General features: G+C 37.6%; 1 protein-coding gene and 1 long non-coding RNA gene across 2 annotated transcripts; both read right to left on the reverse strand.

Annotated features, from left to right (window-relative positions):
• Positions 1 to 245: 245 nt before the first annotated feature.
• On the reverse strand, positions 246 to 11,732 carry tmem120ab (transmembrane protein 120Ab). The gene is made up of 12 exons (XM_017491084.3): positions 11,488 to 11,732; positions 7,725 to 7,843; positions 7,347 to 7,463; positions 7,181 to 7,240; positions 5,903 to 5,998; positions 3,843 to 3,932; positions 3,564 to 3,629; positions 2,889 to 2,950; positions 2,712 to 2,804; positions 2,460 to 2,524; positions 2,182 to 2,250; positions 246 to 482 (listed from the first exon to the last, which is right to left on the reverse strand). The coding sequence occupies exons 1-12, from the start codon at positions 11,554 to 11,556 to the stop codon at positions 366 to 368; spliced, it is 1,023 nt and encodes a 340-aa protein (XP_017346573.1). The 5' UTR covers positions 11,557 to 11,732; the 3' UTR covers positions 246 to 365.
• A 2,867-nt stretch (positions 11,733 to 14,599) lies between these two features.
• Positions 14,600 to 17,250, reverse strand: LOC124629070 (uncharacterized). The gene is made up of 2 exons (XR_006983929.2): positions 17,036 to 17,250; positions 14,600 to 16,357 (listed from the first exon to the last, which is right to left on the reverse strand). It is a non-coding gene; the product is annotated as an uncharacterized LOC124629070 (long non-coding RNA).
• Between the last annotated feature and the right edge of the window lie 260 nt (positions 17,251 to 17,510).

Here is a 17,510-nt window from a genome sequence, read left to right on the forward strand (position 1 = left end):
AAGGTGTTACTATGGCTTGTATTTTATACTGCACATTTATTTTATTTAAAGTATAAAAGTGTAAAAAGCATTACCACTAGACTCCATGCATGTTGAAATAAAGTCAGTTCCGTATATTTAGCCTGCAGCTTCTTTTCTAGTTCACCTTCAGTAGTTAGGGCTTATGATCAACAATGAGGAACTTTGTGAGACTTGTGGGACATGTTTTTCTGTGCGTAACATATACATACTAAAAAACCATAGGGTTGACCAGTTCATGAGCTTTTATTTTGAAGTATCCATATTAGAAATTTTCACAAATGTCAAAAAGGGTGTGTGAAACATCTTTTGACGAAAAAAATTCTGCACATCCAAAACTCTCAAGTTTATGAACTCTTGCTTTTTCCATGGCTCTTGTTTTTTAGCTTGTGACGCACCACTGCGAGTGTAGTAAAGAAGTTGCCTGTAAATAAAATCAAGAAGCAAATCCCACACATAGAAACCTGGCAGAAAAGAGAAGGGGTACATTCATGATTCATTCACAAATACTGAATCAGGTGTTTTGTATATTTATATATATTCACATGTTCCATCATACTTAATAATACCATTTTAAACACTTTTCAAAGAGCAGTAATCATGGAAAAATGAATTCCACGTTTATTGCACACTGAATTGCCAACTATAGCCTACTAATGAACTAAATCTAACTGTAGACCTACAAATCTGCTAACTCTGTGGATATCGTACTCTTCTTTTAGTCATAGTGTCATTAGTCATTAGACTTGCATTAATAAAGAATAATGGCATCTTTGAGAAATATAAATTGAAAAAGTTATAACCAAGTAATAGTAGTGGATTACTGATATTCTGTACTATCAGTATAAAATACTATAGTATCAGTTGTGGAGTATTATCTCAGTTGGGGTATTTTTTTTTCCTGAATCCAGTCCCTCATAAACTACACACTTTAGTTTTAACCCAGTCCTAACATACTAATACTCAATTCCTGAAGGTCTTGTCAAAAATCTGAGCAGTTGATTGCACAACATTAGAGGTGGAGAAACATTACATTGTGTAGACTAAATATACAAGAAAACTGCAACTATGAAACACAGAGAATCTTTATTTCACTAAAAACCTGCTTGTAAGAATGAAGGGTGTTGTGTCTACATCAACAGTGAGGCCATTCATCCTGTAGGGAATTACACATACGCAGCAAATCCAAAATGCTTCCATTTTTGATGTATTGTGTACTATACTAGTGTAGTTCCTTGGGAAATCATGTGTTCCCTGTATTTCCTCTATGCGCTTTCAAAAATGGACAGAATTCTAAAATAAAATAAATAGTTGACAACGAATTTCATTATCAAATAGTTGGTCTATGTTATAAATCATGCTGTGACACATGCTATCTCACATGTCATTTACACTAAAACATATTTGATATAAAATGGCAGCGAATGTTACAGTACAGCCGGGTACAGGAACATTACCTCACACTCCAGTGATTAACTCATAGCGTGAGGAATATTTTTGATTCATGAATCATTCAGTTGACGGCAATGTGAGAAGCAGTGGAGGCACAATGTCCAGGGTTTTAAACCATGCCAATTAACAGCTTGGTAATCTGTTCAGTTTACTGTATCACAGTTCATGTGGTAATATTTTTCAGACTTTCTTCACAAAGCCCTATCTCATACTACTTTGACTAAAATGTCAGAACTTTTATTCATTCATTAATTCATTCATTCATTCATTCATTCATTCAGGATCATGGTCCAGGAATAGATGGCGGCCCATTTCAGGGCACCATACACACAAACACACTAAAAACACACTAAAACGGGTGCAATTTATGGTAGCCAATCCACTTAAATGAAAATGACTGAAAATGGCGTGAAATGAATAATTAGTTCTAGGGACACTCAAAACACACTCATGCAAATATCCAAACCCTTTCCATTGTGTTTCTTTTATTTGGTTTTTGCATCTTTTATCATTTTAAAATGCCATAATTAATGCCCTGTATTAATAATGCATTTATGTGGATCAGAACATGCATTATGCAGTGTTAGACAATATGTTAAGTAAGTATACCTAATAAACTTGGTATGTATACTGTACGTGTACGTGAGGCCATTTTGGAATAAAATAAATGACCAAAATGTTTGAGAAAGATGTACTTTTGCAATATCTCACCTGCCACTCTTTACACTCAGGCAACCGAGCCATTCTGAACAGGGAGATCGCATTGAAAAACTGCCAGAACTAAAAAGCAGACCAAAATAATCATATTCGACATGTATTACCCTCATAATGTAGGAAATATCAATATACTGTAAATATTCGGACAGTGTTGATATTATTTTTTAAAATTCAATTTTCTAATTCGAAGCTCTGTCCTTTAAATCAGCCATCAGACTTTTATCGACACATTTTGTTCACTGTTGGCATCAGGGCCAGAGAAGCATACTTACGTGACCAAAGAATAGAAAGGGCAGCAGAAAGGTCAGCCCTCGCCACATCCATGACTGAAATCCTTCTACAAAGTAGAATAATTTATCAAATAAAGTAATCTCACATCTCAGCGAGCGAACAGCTTTATTCTCTTTCTGTTCTCTTACTCTACACAGGCTTTCTCAGGGATATTTCATGCTATTGATCAGTGGAACTTGGGAATCAAAAGAGAATTCATACGTGACTTGAATATTACCAAAATCTCTTCTTACCCACTGTCAGATCCATGTTGTGTCTTTCTCCTAAAGCCTTCAGTCTATAAAGGCATCCACTTTGATAGTAGTACTGAAGGAATTGCACAAAGCCTGCAGAAACAAAGATGTATAGTATACAACACTTCTAATCGTTGTTAATAGTATTAAAGAACCAAATTAGAACAAATGTCATACTTTGATACAAGCAGTAGGCAAGAAACTGGTTCCTGAACATCTGGTAAAGCTCACCATCAGGCCTGAGATAGAACAAGGCAGAAGAATATGATTATGTTTCACCAAAAACACTGAAAGTAACATGGAAATAATTAGAGGATCACTAAAATTTATTAGGCTTGTAGTTCTAGATCATTTGATAAAACAGTCTAAGGACCAGAGGTCCACAACCAAGTCCTTAGGAATTTGTAGTTAGTCCACATTTTTATTCTGTTCCAGCTTCACACAGGTTACAGAGGCTGCATAATGAGTGGAATTTGAAAACAAGAAAATCCTGGGCTCTATTGGAGTGCTCAAGTATCTCAAAGCTCTCAGCATTTAGTTTATGCCCAGAGCTCACACTCTTGCTTCAGTAGATAATCATAAAGACTGGCTAATCGTAAATCATAAAGACTGTCCTATGCTCATCTCAGGAATTAGTACTGTTTGACCTTATAGTATAGAGTTGTAGAATAGTAATAATTTATATTCCTACTATCCCAGAAGAGGATGCGTTCCCTTTTGAGTCCTCACAAGGTTTCTTCCTCACGTTGTTGAATTGAATTTAGCAAAGCGATATTGTCTAATGCATTGAACTAAGATTGTGTACAATACCTAAGTACGCTGTCCCATGATAAAATTGTGTAAATGACTTACCAAGTCAGCATGACCCCAGATAGAAATGCTGAGATGTAATGATGGAACACCCACCAGCCCTTAATCCTGACGTGGAAATCATGACCATTAGACTGATCCTTTTATTGCTCATATACAGAATATACAACAATTCCTGGAATTTAAATATATTATATATTGCTCCTTTGACCTGATAAGATTGACTGGCCCTGGCTAATGCATTTCCAAAAGTGATCCACTAAGTGTCCAAAAAAGAAAAAAGAAAAGAAAAAAAAAACCCACCCCAGATCCCTTACTAACCTGGATCCATTGCTGATGAGGATGCTCTCACGGATTGTTAAAGTGCAGTAGTACCAGACCAAGAGGAAGTTCAGCAGTGCATCCACAAATCTACATAACACAAATCAACAACATAGTGAAATAGGCTTTTATTCTGCAAAAATTTCATACAAGTCTGATCACAAATGAGAATATGCAGGGTTTTTTGGGTTATTTTTCACTAGCAGTATGTGTATTCATCTTTGATCCTCTGAACATACAGTAAATCTGGTCATCTGGTCATTGGTGCATAACTATGAATTGTGATTAAAGCGTCGTCTTCATTGGCATCAGACTCATTATTATTGTTTTAAATCATCATGATAATAACAATAATACAGAACCCTGTCACTATAATGTTAAGTATCCTAATTCAGTTTGAAAACTGCAAAATGCTAATGTGCATCAATGTTTTAGAAACTGAGATTAAAGTTATAATGTTATTGTTATTACAGATTACAGTGATATCGGTTGAGCAGTGGGTAGTGTGGATGCCTTTTAGCCTTTTGCCAAAAAAAAAGGTTTATTTTGTATAGTGGGATTAAATGTGAGGTAGTTGAATGATAACGTCTTTCCAATTCTAATGTGCTTTGTCACCATATTTACTACATTCTTGACTTACAGCAGAAGTGCAAAACATACAGCCCTTTAGATGATAAGAACATGTATACAGCATTTACACATCAGCCCCATATTACTCTCTATGCTATTCTCTAGATGCCATCACACACTGTACCCTATAACCAGTAAAAGTTCCAGCTTATTATTCAGGCATATTATTCAGCAAATTACTATTAATTATTCAGTACCTACAGAGAAAACTAATAGATAATGAATGTAGTGATGAGTTTAAGCAAAGCACGTTTGCACCCGCCACTGGGTTCTGAAAGTTTTAAGGGGTTGATATTCTCATGCACTCCGTGAATCAAACCCTTGAGTCTACAAATTAAAGAGACTATTCTAGGTCCCTTTGAATCTCTTACTTATCTCTCAGGAATGTGAAATTAACCTGAGTTAATCTCACAACAGGTCTCATGATTCATGTTCACTCATGATTCTTTTATTCTATATTACAGCCGAATCGACCCCAACATGGTTCAGTATATTCAATGGCCCGTTTTAGCCTTTTGCCAAAAAATGTTTATTTCGTTTAGTGGGATTAAATGTGAGGTAGTGACCTCGTCTCTTTTCATTTCTAATGTGCTTTTTCGCTATATTTTCATTCTTGACTTCTAGCAGAAGTGCAAAACATACAGCCCTCCTGATGGTCTGGTCCACCTGCGGCGTGTTGAAGCAAATATGCCATGTACCCCTGACTGGGTGGAGTCGAGCCAAAATCCAGGGTGTGAAGTGTGTTTCAGGCTGGATAAGTGTGTTTAATGGGTTGCTTCATGTTCAGGGCTGGTTCTTGCTAGAAGTGGTGTAAGTAGTTGCTTAGCGCCTCAGATTATAAAAATATATACACAAAAAAGCACACATTGCCTCACAGCTCCAGAGTGTGAGTTCAATCTTGAGCTCCAGTTATTGTCTGTGCAGAGTTTAGACTCTGTGTGTGTGTGTGTGTGTGTGTGTGTGTGTGTGTGTGTGTGTGTTTGGTGCCCTACAGTGTATTGGCTTCCCATCCAGTGCTTACAGGATAGAGACTCTAACCAGGATTATTGCAACGCGGTTATTGTAAATGCTCCCAAAACTGCACAATTTTAGTTCTGGTCCTGTAAAGACTTACCTCCACCTAAGGGCCCTGGGTACAACAGTTTTACTATTCCCCTGCCATGAAGTCCCTGCCCAGCAACTTGTATTTCCTTATTTGTGAAACCTACACTGTGTCATGAAACCCTTTATGTTTTTAAAAAAGCAACAGTCCTAAAACAGTACAAAACTTTTTTGTGGCTCGCTCGCCACAAAACCACAGTGTGTTTCAGAAATCAGACAATTATTATCAAATCTGTCTTGATGAATAACAACTTTAACTGATACATTTTTGATAGAGTAAAGTTAGAATTGTGAGTGAAGTTTCTCCAAGAATAAGTCAACAGTCTTACCTGTAGGTGACTAAAAACTGACAGATGAACCCCAGCAGGAGAAGGATTACAGTCAAATATAGCTTAAATTTCTCATATTCATCTTTGTAGGCACTCCTACAGTAAAATTACAGAGAAAAAAAGATGGTCAATGAATAGTAAAATACAATCTAGTGTTGCCAAATAGGTATTCAGTGTTTATGACTCTTTCTTATAAAACAGTCTGTAGATGAAAATGCTGAAATTTTAAATCTACAATTATGTTATCCAATTTTGAATGTAATACTCCCACCTAGAGGCGAGATGTATGTAATTCACAAATTCTTCCTTAAGTAGCAAGGACTGAGAAATACTGCTATGGGATAAATTCCTGAATTTCTGGGACGGTGCTTTCACACAAAACAGTACGTGAAAACTTCAGACACCATTACCACTAACACACACTGGGATTAATAAAAATTGGACTGGACAGCTTGCATTCATTGATTCAACTATGAATTCTGCATCATTTCACAGAGTGCTTGAAGATAATGTGAGGCCATCTGTCTGAAAGTTGAAGTTGAACCAAAAGTGGACCTTTCAACAGGATAATGATCCTAAGCACACTAGCAAATCCACCAAGGAACGGCTCAAAAAGAAGAAACTGAGGGGTATGGAATGACCTAATTAAAGGCCGTATTTGAATCATATTGAAATATTGTGGGGGGATTTGAAACGGAAAGTACATGAAAGAAAACCCCCAAACATCTTGCAACTGAAAGAATATTGCATGGAAGAGTGGTCAAAAATTCCAGCAAGTCGATGTCAGAGACTGGTGAACAGTTGAACAAAACACCTACAAGAAGTTATTTCTGCTAAAGGGGGCAATACTAGCTTATGAGGCCAAGGGTGTATTTACTTTTTCCACAGAAGAATATCACATCTATTGATATTTCTGTTGAATAAATGATTGAAAAACTATTTTCCTTGTGGTTTTGTTCAAGTATATCAACTTTATTAAGCAGATGATCAGTTGTTTGCTTGTCCAAATATGTCAAAACAAAGCAAACAATTTCCTTGGGGTGTACTTATATTTCCACATGACTGTAAATGAAAATGAACAAATAGTTCCATATTCAAAAAGCTTCCACACATATATATATATATACACATTTATATATACACACACACACATATATATATATACACATTTATATATACACACACACATATATATATATATATATATATATATATATATATATATATATATATATATATATATATATATATATAAATGTATATAAAATCAACCCTTACTTTAACTGCTTGCTTAGAAGATTGACGTTCACATTCCCGAGCACAAGACTGAGATATAGCCTTTAGGAAAAAAAAAACAAAAAAACAACAAGTCACTATATATTGAGAACAGATCATATCTAAAACCAGTACATGGTCACATTATTAGCCTGTTGCATTGTATTACCCATTTTTCTTAGGAAGGAAAGCTTCCATTTGAAGGAAAATGGCAGGCCTCTCCTGAAGGTGACCCTTCATTCCTTCCACACATTTTCTTTCCTCTTCTGTTAATCCTTTACTGCATCTGTAATGGGGTTTATAATGTGACTTGCAGTGTGCACATATTATATATATATATATATATATATATATATATATATATATATATATATATATATATATATATATAAATAATTTAGTACTATAATAAGAATAAAATGAGAGAGTAGAAGCCAGATAACATGAAAACCCCAGTGAGATGCTTTGGCACTGAAAGGTGACTTCATGAATAGCAGAAATTATAACAGAAATAGACGCCTAGAAAATAAGTAAATTCACGCCTCACGTCTTCAGAGACTGAGACATATCCTTAAAGCACTTCCTCTGGCGGGTTATAGAGGCAGTAAAGCTGCTCTGGAGCTTGGAGACTTCATCCAGCTTCTGCATATAAAGCCGCTGGGTCTCCTGAGAGCAAGAGAATGAAATGTTTTAATTAATAAAACAGGTATGTTAATGTTTTGCATCATTATTCTCATTTAAAAGTTAAGGCAATTATCAACCAGAGAAAGTTCTTTAGATGAAACATGTGCTGTCCAATTACTGAATGTGGCATGTGCTCTGTGTGAAGAAAATTACAATAGTACTGGGTGATTCATGAAAGATTCGGTCCTTTAGGTGAACTGGACAAATTGTTTTATACGCACTAACATGCTATATTTCAATTTCAGCTACATACAAAAACCTGATTAATCTGAATAAACCAAAATACTCCTAATTAATCTTAACTCTAATATTTAGCTCAAATCAATTTCCATTGTTAAATGCATTTTTTAGATGGTAAGAACGTGTATACAACATTTACACATCAGCCCCATATTACTCTCTATGCTATTCTCTAGATGCCATCACACACTGTACCTTATAACCAATAAAAGTTCCAGCTTATTATTCAGGCATATTATTCAGCAAATTACTATTAATTATTCAGTACCTACAGTGAAAACTAATAGATAATGAATGTAGTGATGAGTGTAAGCAAAGCACGTTTGCACCCGCCACTGGGTTCTGAAAGTTTTAAGGGGTTGATATTCTCATGCACTCCGTGAATCAAACCCTTGAGTCTACAAATTAAAGAGACTATTCTAGGTCCCTTTGAATCTCTTACTTATCACTCAGGAATGTGAAATTAACGTGAGTTAATCTCACAACAGGTCTCATGATTCATGTTCACTCATGATTCTTTTATTCTATATTGCAGCCGAATCGACCCCAACATGTTTCAATATATTCAATGGCCATTTTTAGCCTTTTGACAAAAATTTTTTTATTTCGTTTAGTGGGATTAAATGTGAGGTAGTGACCTCGTCTCTTTTCATTTCTAATGTGCTTTTTCGCTATATTTTCATTCTTGACTTCTAGCAGAAGTGCAAAACATACAGCCCTCCTGATGGTCTGGTCCATCTGCGGCGTGTTGAAGCAAATATGCCATGTACCCCTGACTGGGTGGAGTCGAGCCAAAATCCAGGGTGTGAAGTGTGTTTCAGGCTGGATAAGTGTGTTTAATGTGTTGCTTCATGTTCAGGGCTGGTTCTTGCTAGAAGTAGTATAAGTAGTTGCTTAGCGCCTCAGGACCATTAGGACTGTCTATCATTTGGCGAACGGGTTTATGTATCATTCAGTTGCAGGGGGCCCCTTATGTTGTGAAAATAATAGGTAATTAATGTAACTAAGGTCAGAAGATCAGGTGGAAGTGGCAATCATAAAATGTTCATATCTGGGGCAGAAAAACACAAAAAGAAAAAAGCAACAGTAGGAAATCTGTGCTAATTAATTGGATTTTTTGCTTGTGCTTGTTGATGTAATTGAAATGGAAAAGAATGTGGCTAACTACCTAGCTAGCTAATATCAACAGCATACTGCATGTGTCAAAAACACAAAGCCTGCCAGCGAAATCCAGGCCGCAGCTTAGTTTCACTTGGCCCGTGTGAAAAATATTAGTGAAATGGCCCACAGGGCACTACTGCTCTACATTTTCTGACTCTCCAGATCTGTAGCATACCAACTGCCACTGTACGGTGTACTCAAAGACATCTCAAAGCGTTTAACTAAACGCAACGCACAGCAGTTTTTTGTGGGTTTTTTCATCTGAAGGTAGTTTCCGTAAACCACAGTGTATACGTTTATGGTTTGGATTGACCTCTGAATGCAGGCTGTGTGCAGTGCTTGATGTAAGTCACACACATGTCTAAAAATGAACTCATTTTGGTGGGATGAGGAATTAATTATAATCTTAGAGCCTAGGTCATTGGTGTTAGTTGATAGAATATGTTAAATAAGTAAAATATATATATAGACTTCAATTATGGCTCTTGAGGGTCTCACAAAAATGCTGACGAATCTGAGTTTGGCACCCCTGATCCAGAGTGTCATATCACAGCAAACCAGTGACTACATTTCCCATCCTACACTGCGGCCTACAAACATGGCCGCCATGCACTGCAATTCCCAGAACTCTCACATTCATTCTAAACACACACACCTGCATCAAATTCACAGCACTCACAATCACAGTATAAAGAGACTCTTTGGACACAATGACTTTGCAAAGTATTGAGTGTATTCACTGTTCCAAGCCTTTGTTTGTGTTGCGTTTTATGGTTTTTGATCTAATTTCCTGTTTCTCATTCTCGCCTTGCCTACTTTATGCCTGTTTGCGAATCGCCTGACCCATTGCCTGTTTTTGACCACGCTGTTGTCTCATGATTTGGATTTGCCTGCCTGCCGCTTTTTAGTAAAAGCTCTTATTTGTAACTGCATCTGTCCTAGTTTCCATTACGTCCCTCTGGTGACATCGAGTTAGCTAGTATCTAGTTCAGCTGTTTTATTATTTATTGTTTATTATTTTTATTAAACTTGGATGAGAGATCTCATCCAAGATAATTCCATTCATTCTTGCATGTAAAATATGTAAACTGGTGTGGGGAAGGTGCCCCTGAGATAGTTGTCACTGGGGGCATGTATAAAAACTGCCCTGTTCGTCTTGTACAGTGTTGTTTGGGGATAGGGATAGGGTTATTGGAGGAATAAAAACTCTTTGCAGTTCCTGATTCATCTACTAGCACACATGCAGTTGCTAATTTATTTGCCAGAGGTCCTTTCCTGGTATTATTTGGAACTGTTTCCTAGACTCAGTAGTGCCTACCGGCTGTACAATTACAGGTTAGCACTGTGCAATGCACGGAAAGAAATGGACAACATATTTCTTGTGTGAAATAAACCACAAAATACTACATTTGCTTACAGCAAGTGGCTGTGACCAAAGAATATAACATCCAATGGCATTATGAAACCATTAGAATATGAGCAGTGTACTGAGCAGTTATGAACTGGCAAGGCAAACAAACTAATTGCAGCTCTCAAAAAGAAACAGTTTATGCCCAAATCTCATCCTTGCTTCAATCTCACCTGGATACTCTAGTCATGTACATAACTGCTGCTGTAATCATAAACACTTTCCTGTGCTCATCCTAGGGCTCTAATTCATAATATGCTTCCACTGAACATCTTTACAGCACAATTAGTATGGTTTGCATTTACTTTTCTACAACTGCTACAGTAAGCCACATATAGGGTAATTAATGGCAAGTGATTGTATATATTGGCGCTGCCCTTTATTGTGAAATTTTAACCAGGGTGGTTCCCAACCACAAAAGAGTTTGTCAACCCTGACCTATGCTCCGTCTCAGATGATCAGAGGGGACAAAGTTAAGGACAGGTATGCCTGAGGTTCTACTTCATGGTCATGTATTGTGATTTGATCATTCAAAACACTTTCAGTGCTCAGGGATAGATGGCTACATAACATTTGTGGTATGAAGGCTAATATTACCCAATGCATGGCCATCAAAATGCCAAGTCAACTGTACAATGTGATGACATTTCAAAGTGATCACAGGAAAGACATTTCAGGCATATGAAAAAGCATAGTGTATACAGTAAATGACTATCCACCCATGAGTGGTGAACCAAATGAATCAAATCTTGCATAGCTCAAAAGATTCAAATCACTAAAGTGAGCCATCATGTCCATCACTAGTATGAAATCTTACCTGGAGTTGTTGGAAATCCTTTTCCAGTGTCTCCCATTCTTGAAGGACTTCTGTTAGTTTGGAAGTCATCTGAGCATTTGTCAAATTACTCAGAGATGAAGGTGAAAAATAGCAAGGGTTATTTGTATGATTATTTTGGATGAACTGTCAATTTTGAATCATTTCTAGAGACTGATATCCCCCAATGTATTTCTGGATAAACTAGCTTCAGTGAATACAACAGATGCGTGTGGACTTTGTTTATGACTGGGAATGAACTTTGACTGTTACAAAGCTGCTGACCTTTGGTACACTTGTGTCTGAAATACACTACATGTAATAAGTTTATTATGCATCTGCTCAAATTTGACATCAAAAGAGTCTGGTTTTTCCCTTATGTACAAAATAGTCTCTGACACTATCAGCTGTCCAATATCAATTATTATGTTTACTTAATAACTAATAATTCTCTCAGTATAAAGTCTCTGTGATCAATGCAATAGCCTCAGTTGCACAATATAATAATTTATTACACTATAACTTGGGTAAAAGAACAACTCACAGAAAATCAGTCTCACAGGTGAAGCCACCAGAATACCAGTTTCATAATGTCATATAGTATATATGAGGAATGTATAATGCCAGGGTGTTTCAGGCATTTTTTTTTGCAGTCACTTACTTCATAAAGTTCTTTCATAACGCATGTCCTTGACATAAATTAAGTGAGTTCAAATGGACTACGTGCCCTGAAATGTGAATAATTATGGGTGTGACTCAACTACATACAGCTTTCAAGCTGGAAGTACATATATTCCTGTGTTATGTTTCAAAGCTGATAACCAATATTACATTCAAAGCATTAAATATAATTTTAATGTGAGTCCAATAAACAGATCTATTAGCTCCATAATCAGAAAAATGACCACAAACCTCGTCGTAGCCCCTTGCTCTTACATCAGTGCTGAGGTAATCACTGAGCAATTCAGTGTGTTTTGTTCTGTTGGCTGAATTTCCCATTTTTATTAGCATTCAAACACAATCAAGCACATCTCTAGACAGTGTGGATATTTTAACAGCTGGTGTTTAAAACATTTACAAACTGAATTGATTAGACTTACGTCCATTTCACTATGGCACATAACCAACAACTTGATTATATCCTAACTTTCACTGCATAAATAAAGCACCATAACTAGCAAGCTAGCAATTAAAACATCTTTAGGCAGACTACAGCTGTGTTTGTTGAACTGGCTTTTATCTCCCTTCGGAGATTTCTGTAGGCTAATAGCATTGGCAAGGTTAGAAAGTTTTTTTCTCTTAAGAATTCTACATTATGGTAGGATTTTGTGACATGTTTTGATACTTTGGTGACATATATTGATGTTTTCTAAAATTGGAGGTATTAAAATATAGTATAGGCTGAAATGCCCGATTTTAGTCATACCCGGCCTTTTCTGTTTTTGGCTGTTTGCCAGAATTTAGCTGCAGCAACATCCAGTGGAATTTCCCAGGCTATCATTCCTTCTTACAAGCTATGTACTTCATTCAATCACTTCCTTCTTTGTGGCGCATTATCTCATTTCAGTTCCACCATTATGTCTTACCGTTCTCTGTTACTATTTCATGGCAGATGTGATGGCTAACAATACAGGCCATACAGAATCTCTCCAGATCCTTAAAATTTCGAGGTCCATGCTGGTGGACTCTCCTCTTCAGTTCACTCAACAGGTTTTCTATAGGTTTCAAGTCAGGGGACTGGGATGGACATGGCAGGACCTTGATTTTGTGGTCAGTAAACCATTTTTGTGTTGATTTTGATGTATGTTTTGGATCATTGTCCTGCTGGAAGATCCAACCATGGCCCATATAGACACACGTCCAATTCCAGGTTGATTCAAAACAATTTCTAGTTGACTGGAACTTCTTAATTATTGCCCTGAAGGTGGAAATGGGCATTTTCAATGCTTGTGCTATTTTCTTATAGTCACTTCCAATTCTGTGAAGCTCAACATCCTTTTGACACACATCACAGCTATATTCCTTGTTCTAACCCATTGTTATTAATGACTAAGGGAATTTGGTCTATGTGTTACCTCATATTTATACCCCTGTGAAACAGGAAGTCATGGTTGAACAATTTTCTGTTCCTAGTCACCCATGTGTAGTACAAAATGTAAAAATATCAATGGGAATGTACCTGAAATATATTTTACTCATATGAATTCATAGGGGTGCCAATAATTGTTGCACAGCCTTCTTTGGCCCTGTAGATTGGGTAACCTCAAAGACTGCACAAGAAACCTGTGCTATAGAAGTCCAAATACATGGAAAATATGACTTCTGGGTGGCTTATATGGACATTGAGGTGAGTACTAAGACATTGCACTCAGTTACTTTATCCTGATCAGGATCATGGTGGATCTGGAGCCTATGCTGGGAACACTGGACATGACAATTTATTTTCAATACCCATTTTCTTGAGAAATGAGCATCAGTGCTTAATAGTATTTAGAACCTTGTCTCATTTCAGATACTAAAGCATTTCCTGAGCCCCATCCAGCACATAAATCTTCATAACTTCATTCAAGAAAAAGCCATAAGAAGAAAGAACTGTGAGCATCTTACGATAACTACAGAAGCCATTATAAAATGCAACACTCTGACCATGCAGCAAAAAAAATGCTAAAAACTACTGTTTAGATATGAGTCCCCAACAGACACCTCCACTAGGCTATACACTCAAGAATGTTTTCTTGATTTTAAGATGTTAATGATAAACCAACCTATGTAAGTGTAGCCTGGTCCATTCCAAAGGGCAGCTGAGGTCTTCAAAACTTCTACACATGCAGTGGAGGATGCACCATAACCAATTATGCTATGAAACTGGAAATGTAAAACTCTTGAATATGTTGTAGATACATGTTTGTAAATACATTGTCACGTTGATGCAACGTAACTTAGTTATTGGTTTGTAATCAGTAGTTAACCTATAAGCACTGTGACAGGAACATGTTAGGTTTTAGATAAAATACTGCATGCCCTGGCTGAGATCTTGTGGTATAATACTTTTTAATTTAGAAACCTAGCAAAAGCACCCCATCTTCACAAACCTGGTCAGCAAATTGACCAAAAATAAAATTTGGAATAGCAATTTTATTGTTAGCACCAACTAACCGAAAGGTATGCCACTGTTTTCGAGCCCTTATAGATTAATAATACATTCACTAGTTGCTGCTGTAGGGAGCGGTCGATTATTTGGGGCGTAGAAAAAGCAGTAGAGAGGCAGAATGTGACATAGGTCTGTCAGACAGGTTATGCAGGAGACAATGCCATCTAGACAAAACAAGAAGGGTCATACACAGGTACAAAGCACTTACTAGTGTGACAGACGAACTGTAAGGCTTCTTGAAGTGACTAAGAGTCCATTTGGTTATACATTCACAGAGCTCTTTATTAGGAACACTATACCAATACTGGGTAGGGCCTCACTTTGCTCTCAGAACAGCTTAAATTCTTCATGGCATGGATTCTACAAGATGTTGGAACGATTCCTTTGAGATTCTGGTCCACACTGACATGACTGCGTCACACAATTCCTGCAGATTTTTCAGGAGCATTTTCATGCTGAAAATGTCCCGTTCTACCACATACCAAAGGTGTTCGATTGGATTCAGATCCAGTGACTGGGAAGGCCACTGAAGAACATTAAACTCATTGTCATGTTCATGAAACCAGTTTTGTAACATGGTGCATTCTCATACTGGCACCTGGCATAAAAAGATGGGTAAATTGTAGCCACAAAGGGATGCACATGGTCCGCAATGATACTCAAATAGTCTGTGACATTCAAGCGATAACTGATTGGTGTTAGCAGGGTCCAAGTATGCCAAGAAAACATTCCCCCACACCATTACATCACCTCCACTAGCCTGGACTGTTGACACAAGGCAGTTTGGATCCATAGATTTATGCTGCTGGTGACAAATTCTGACCCTATCATCTGTGTGCCTCAGGAGAAATTGAGATTCATCTCAAAAGGTCCAGTCCTCAACAGTCCAGTTTTAGTGAGCCTGTGCCCACTGCAGCCTCAGCTGTCTCATCTTGGCTGACAGAATTGGAACCTGACATGATCATCTTCTCTTGTAGCCCATCTGCCTCAAGGTTCGTGCATGTTGTGCATTCTGAGATGCTTTTCTGCTCACCACAATTGTACAGAGTGGATATTTGAGTTACTGTAGCCTTTCTTCCTTGTTCAAGCCCTTTCAGCTTGAACCAGTCTGGCCATTCTCCATTGATCTCTCCCAACAATAAGGTGTATCTGTCTGCAGAAATACTGCTCACTGGAGTAAACTCTAAAGACTGTTGTGCATGAAAATCCCCAGAGTTCAGAAGTTATTGAAATGCTCAAATGCTCTGGCACTAACAATCATGCCACGGTCAAAATCACTGAGATCATATTTTTTTTCCCCATTCTGATGGTTAATGTAAACATTATCTGAAGGTGCTGGCTTGTATCTGCATCATTTTAGGCATTGCACTGCAACCACATGATTGGCTGATTGGATAATTGAATGAATGAGTAGGTGTATAGGTGTTCCTAATAAAGTATTCTGTGAGTGTATATCATATGGGAAAAGATGTTTAAAACTTTGGGGGGAGGGCACACTCTGGCAAGGGATTTTCTGGGCTGGATATTACAGAAGCCCCCCAGATGGGTGGCTCTCGAAGTGAGATCAGTAAGGGGTCCAATATGTCTTTAGCTGAGATTCATGATCGCTCTTTAGGACTTTAGCCGTCCCAGTCCACCAGGTCTCACATGGTGTTACCCCGCTGCTTGGAGTTGAGGAGCTCCCTTGATCTCCAATGGGAGTCAAGGTTCAGCTCTGGTTACCTGGTGGGAAGGTGGAGACAGACAAGGTTTCAGAAGGGAGATATGAAACATGGGTGCATTTTTCTATTGTGGTGGTAATTGAGTAAATGGTAATTTAATAGAGATGGGGTTGAGCTGCTTTATGACTTTGAAAGGACCTATAAGCCAAGGACCTTGCTTTTGAGTGAGCCCTGATGAGGAGTGTGTCAGGGAGTTTTGGGTGTACAGTTCTGCTGATTCTATGCACAATGGGCATGGAGGAACTTTCTGATTCAAACATTCAGTCTGACCATTACAATGTGGGTGATATCCTCAGGAGAGATTGACATTTATGTTAAGGCAGGTTTGGAGATGTCAAGGCTGGAGTTGGCAGTGCAAGCTCTTAGTCTTATTCTGCAGCAGCTCAACAAACTCACCAGCATGTTGAATTAACTCAATACTAGTGGAGGGGACCTCTTCATCTAACTGATTCCATATTCCTAACATATAAGTTAGGACTGTGGAAACAAAATAACTTCCTGTCAATGTTTGACCCAATTAATTTGAAAGATAGAATTGAGAGTGTTAAATCCAATACAATGAATCATCAAGGTAATGTACAGCATGTCACTATGGTGTAGTCACTAAATTGCCAGATGGTTCATTGTTGATAGTCCACAGTACCAATAACTAAGTAGCAAAAAATTACATAGTTCTCACCTCACTTGGAGGCCCTGTGTGTGATAAAAAATGACCAGGAAATTGACTGCAGCGCTGTAACCAACAATGAGGTCCTGTTATGTCTGAAAATAAGTCTTTTGATTACAGAAGGTTATAAAAGTTCAGTTTCTAAAACTACATCCTAAAGCAGGGGTGGGCAAAGAGCCGGTGCTGGTGCAGGGCTTCCTTCCAACCAAGCAGGAACCACACCTGATTCCACCTGTTTAATCAGCTGATCTTGGCTTTTAATAGACTCAATAGACTTTAATAGCCATAGGTGTGGCTTCTGCAACATACACTGGATGAACACTGACAGCGGTATACCAATCAGAGCAGAGTATGCTCTCCGAAAGGAGGAGTTTAAAATGAATCCTTTCGAGTAGATCATTTAACGAGTCGTTTTTGACAATGGGGAGGCGGGAATAGGCACGTTTCAAAACCATAATAGGTGCGCGTTAAAAGGCTTAAAATCTGC

This window comes from Ictalurus punctatus, chromosome 17 (genome assembly GCF_001660625.3).
Source record: "Ictalurus punctatus breed USDA103 chromosome 17, Coco_2.0, whole genome shotgun sequence".
NCBI lineage: Eukaryota > Metazoa > Chordata > Actinopteri > Siluriformes > Ictaluridae > Ictalurus > Ictalurus punctatus.

Excerpts from the sequence above, each read along its gene's own strand:
- tmem120ab (XM_017491084.3), bottom strand. The coding sequence starts at position 11,556 with ATGACTTCCAAACTAACAGAAGTCCTTCAAGAATGGGAGACACTGGAA. Across the intron at positions 2,951-3,563 it reads TCTGGGGTCATGCTGACTTG|GCCTGATGGTGAGCTTTACC; the intron begins GTAAGTCATTTA and ends GTTCTATCTCAG. Across the intron at positions 2,805-2,888 it reads TGCCTACTGCTTGTATCAAA|GCTTTGTGCAATTCCTTCAG; the intron begins GTATGACATTTG and ends TTGTTTCTGCAG.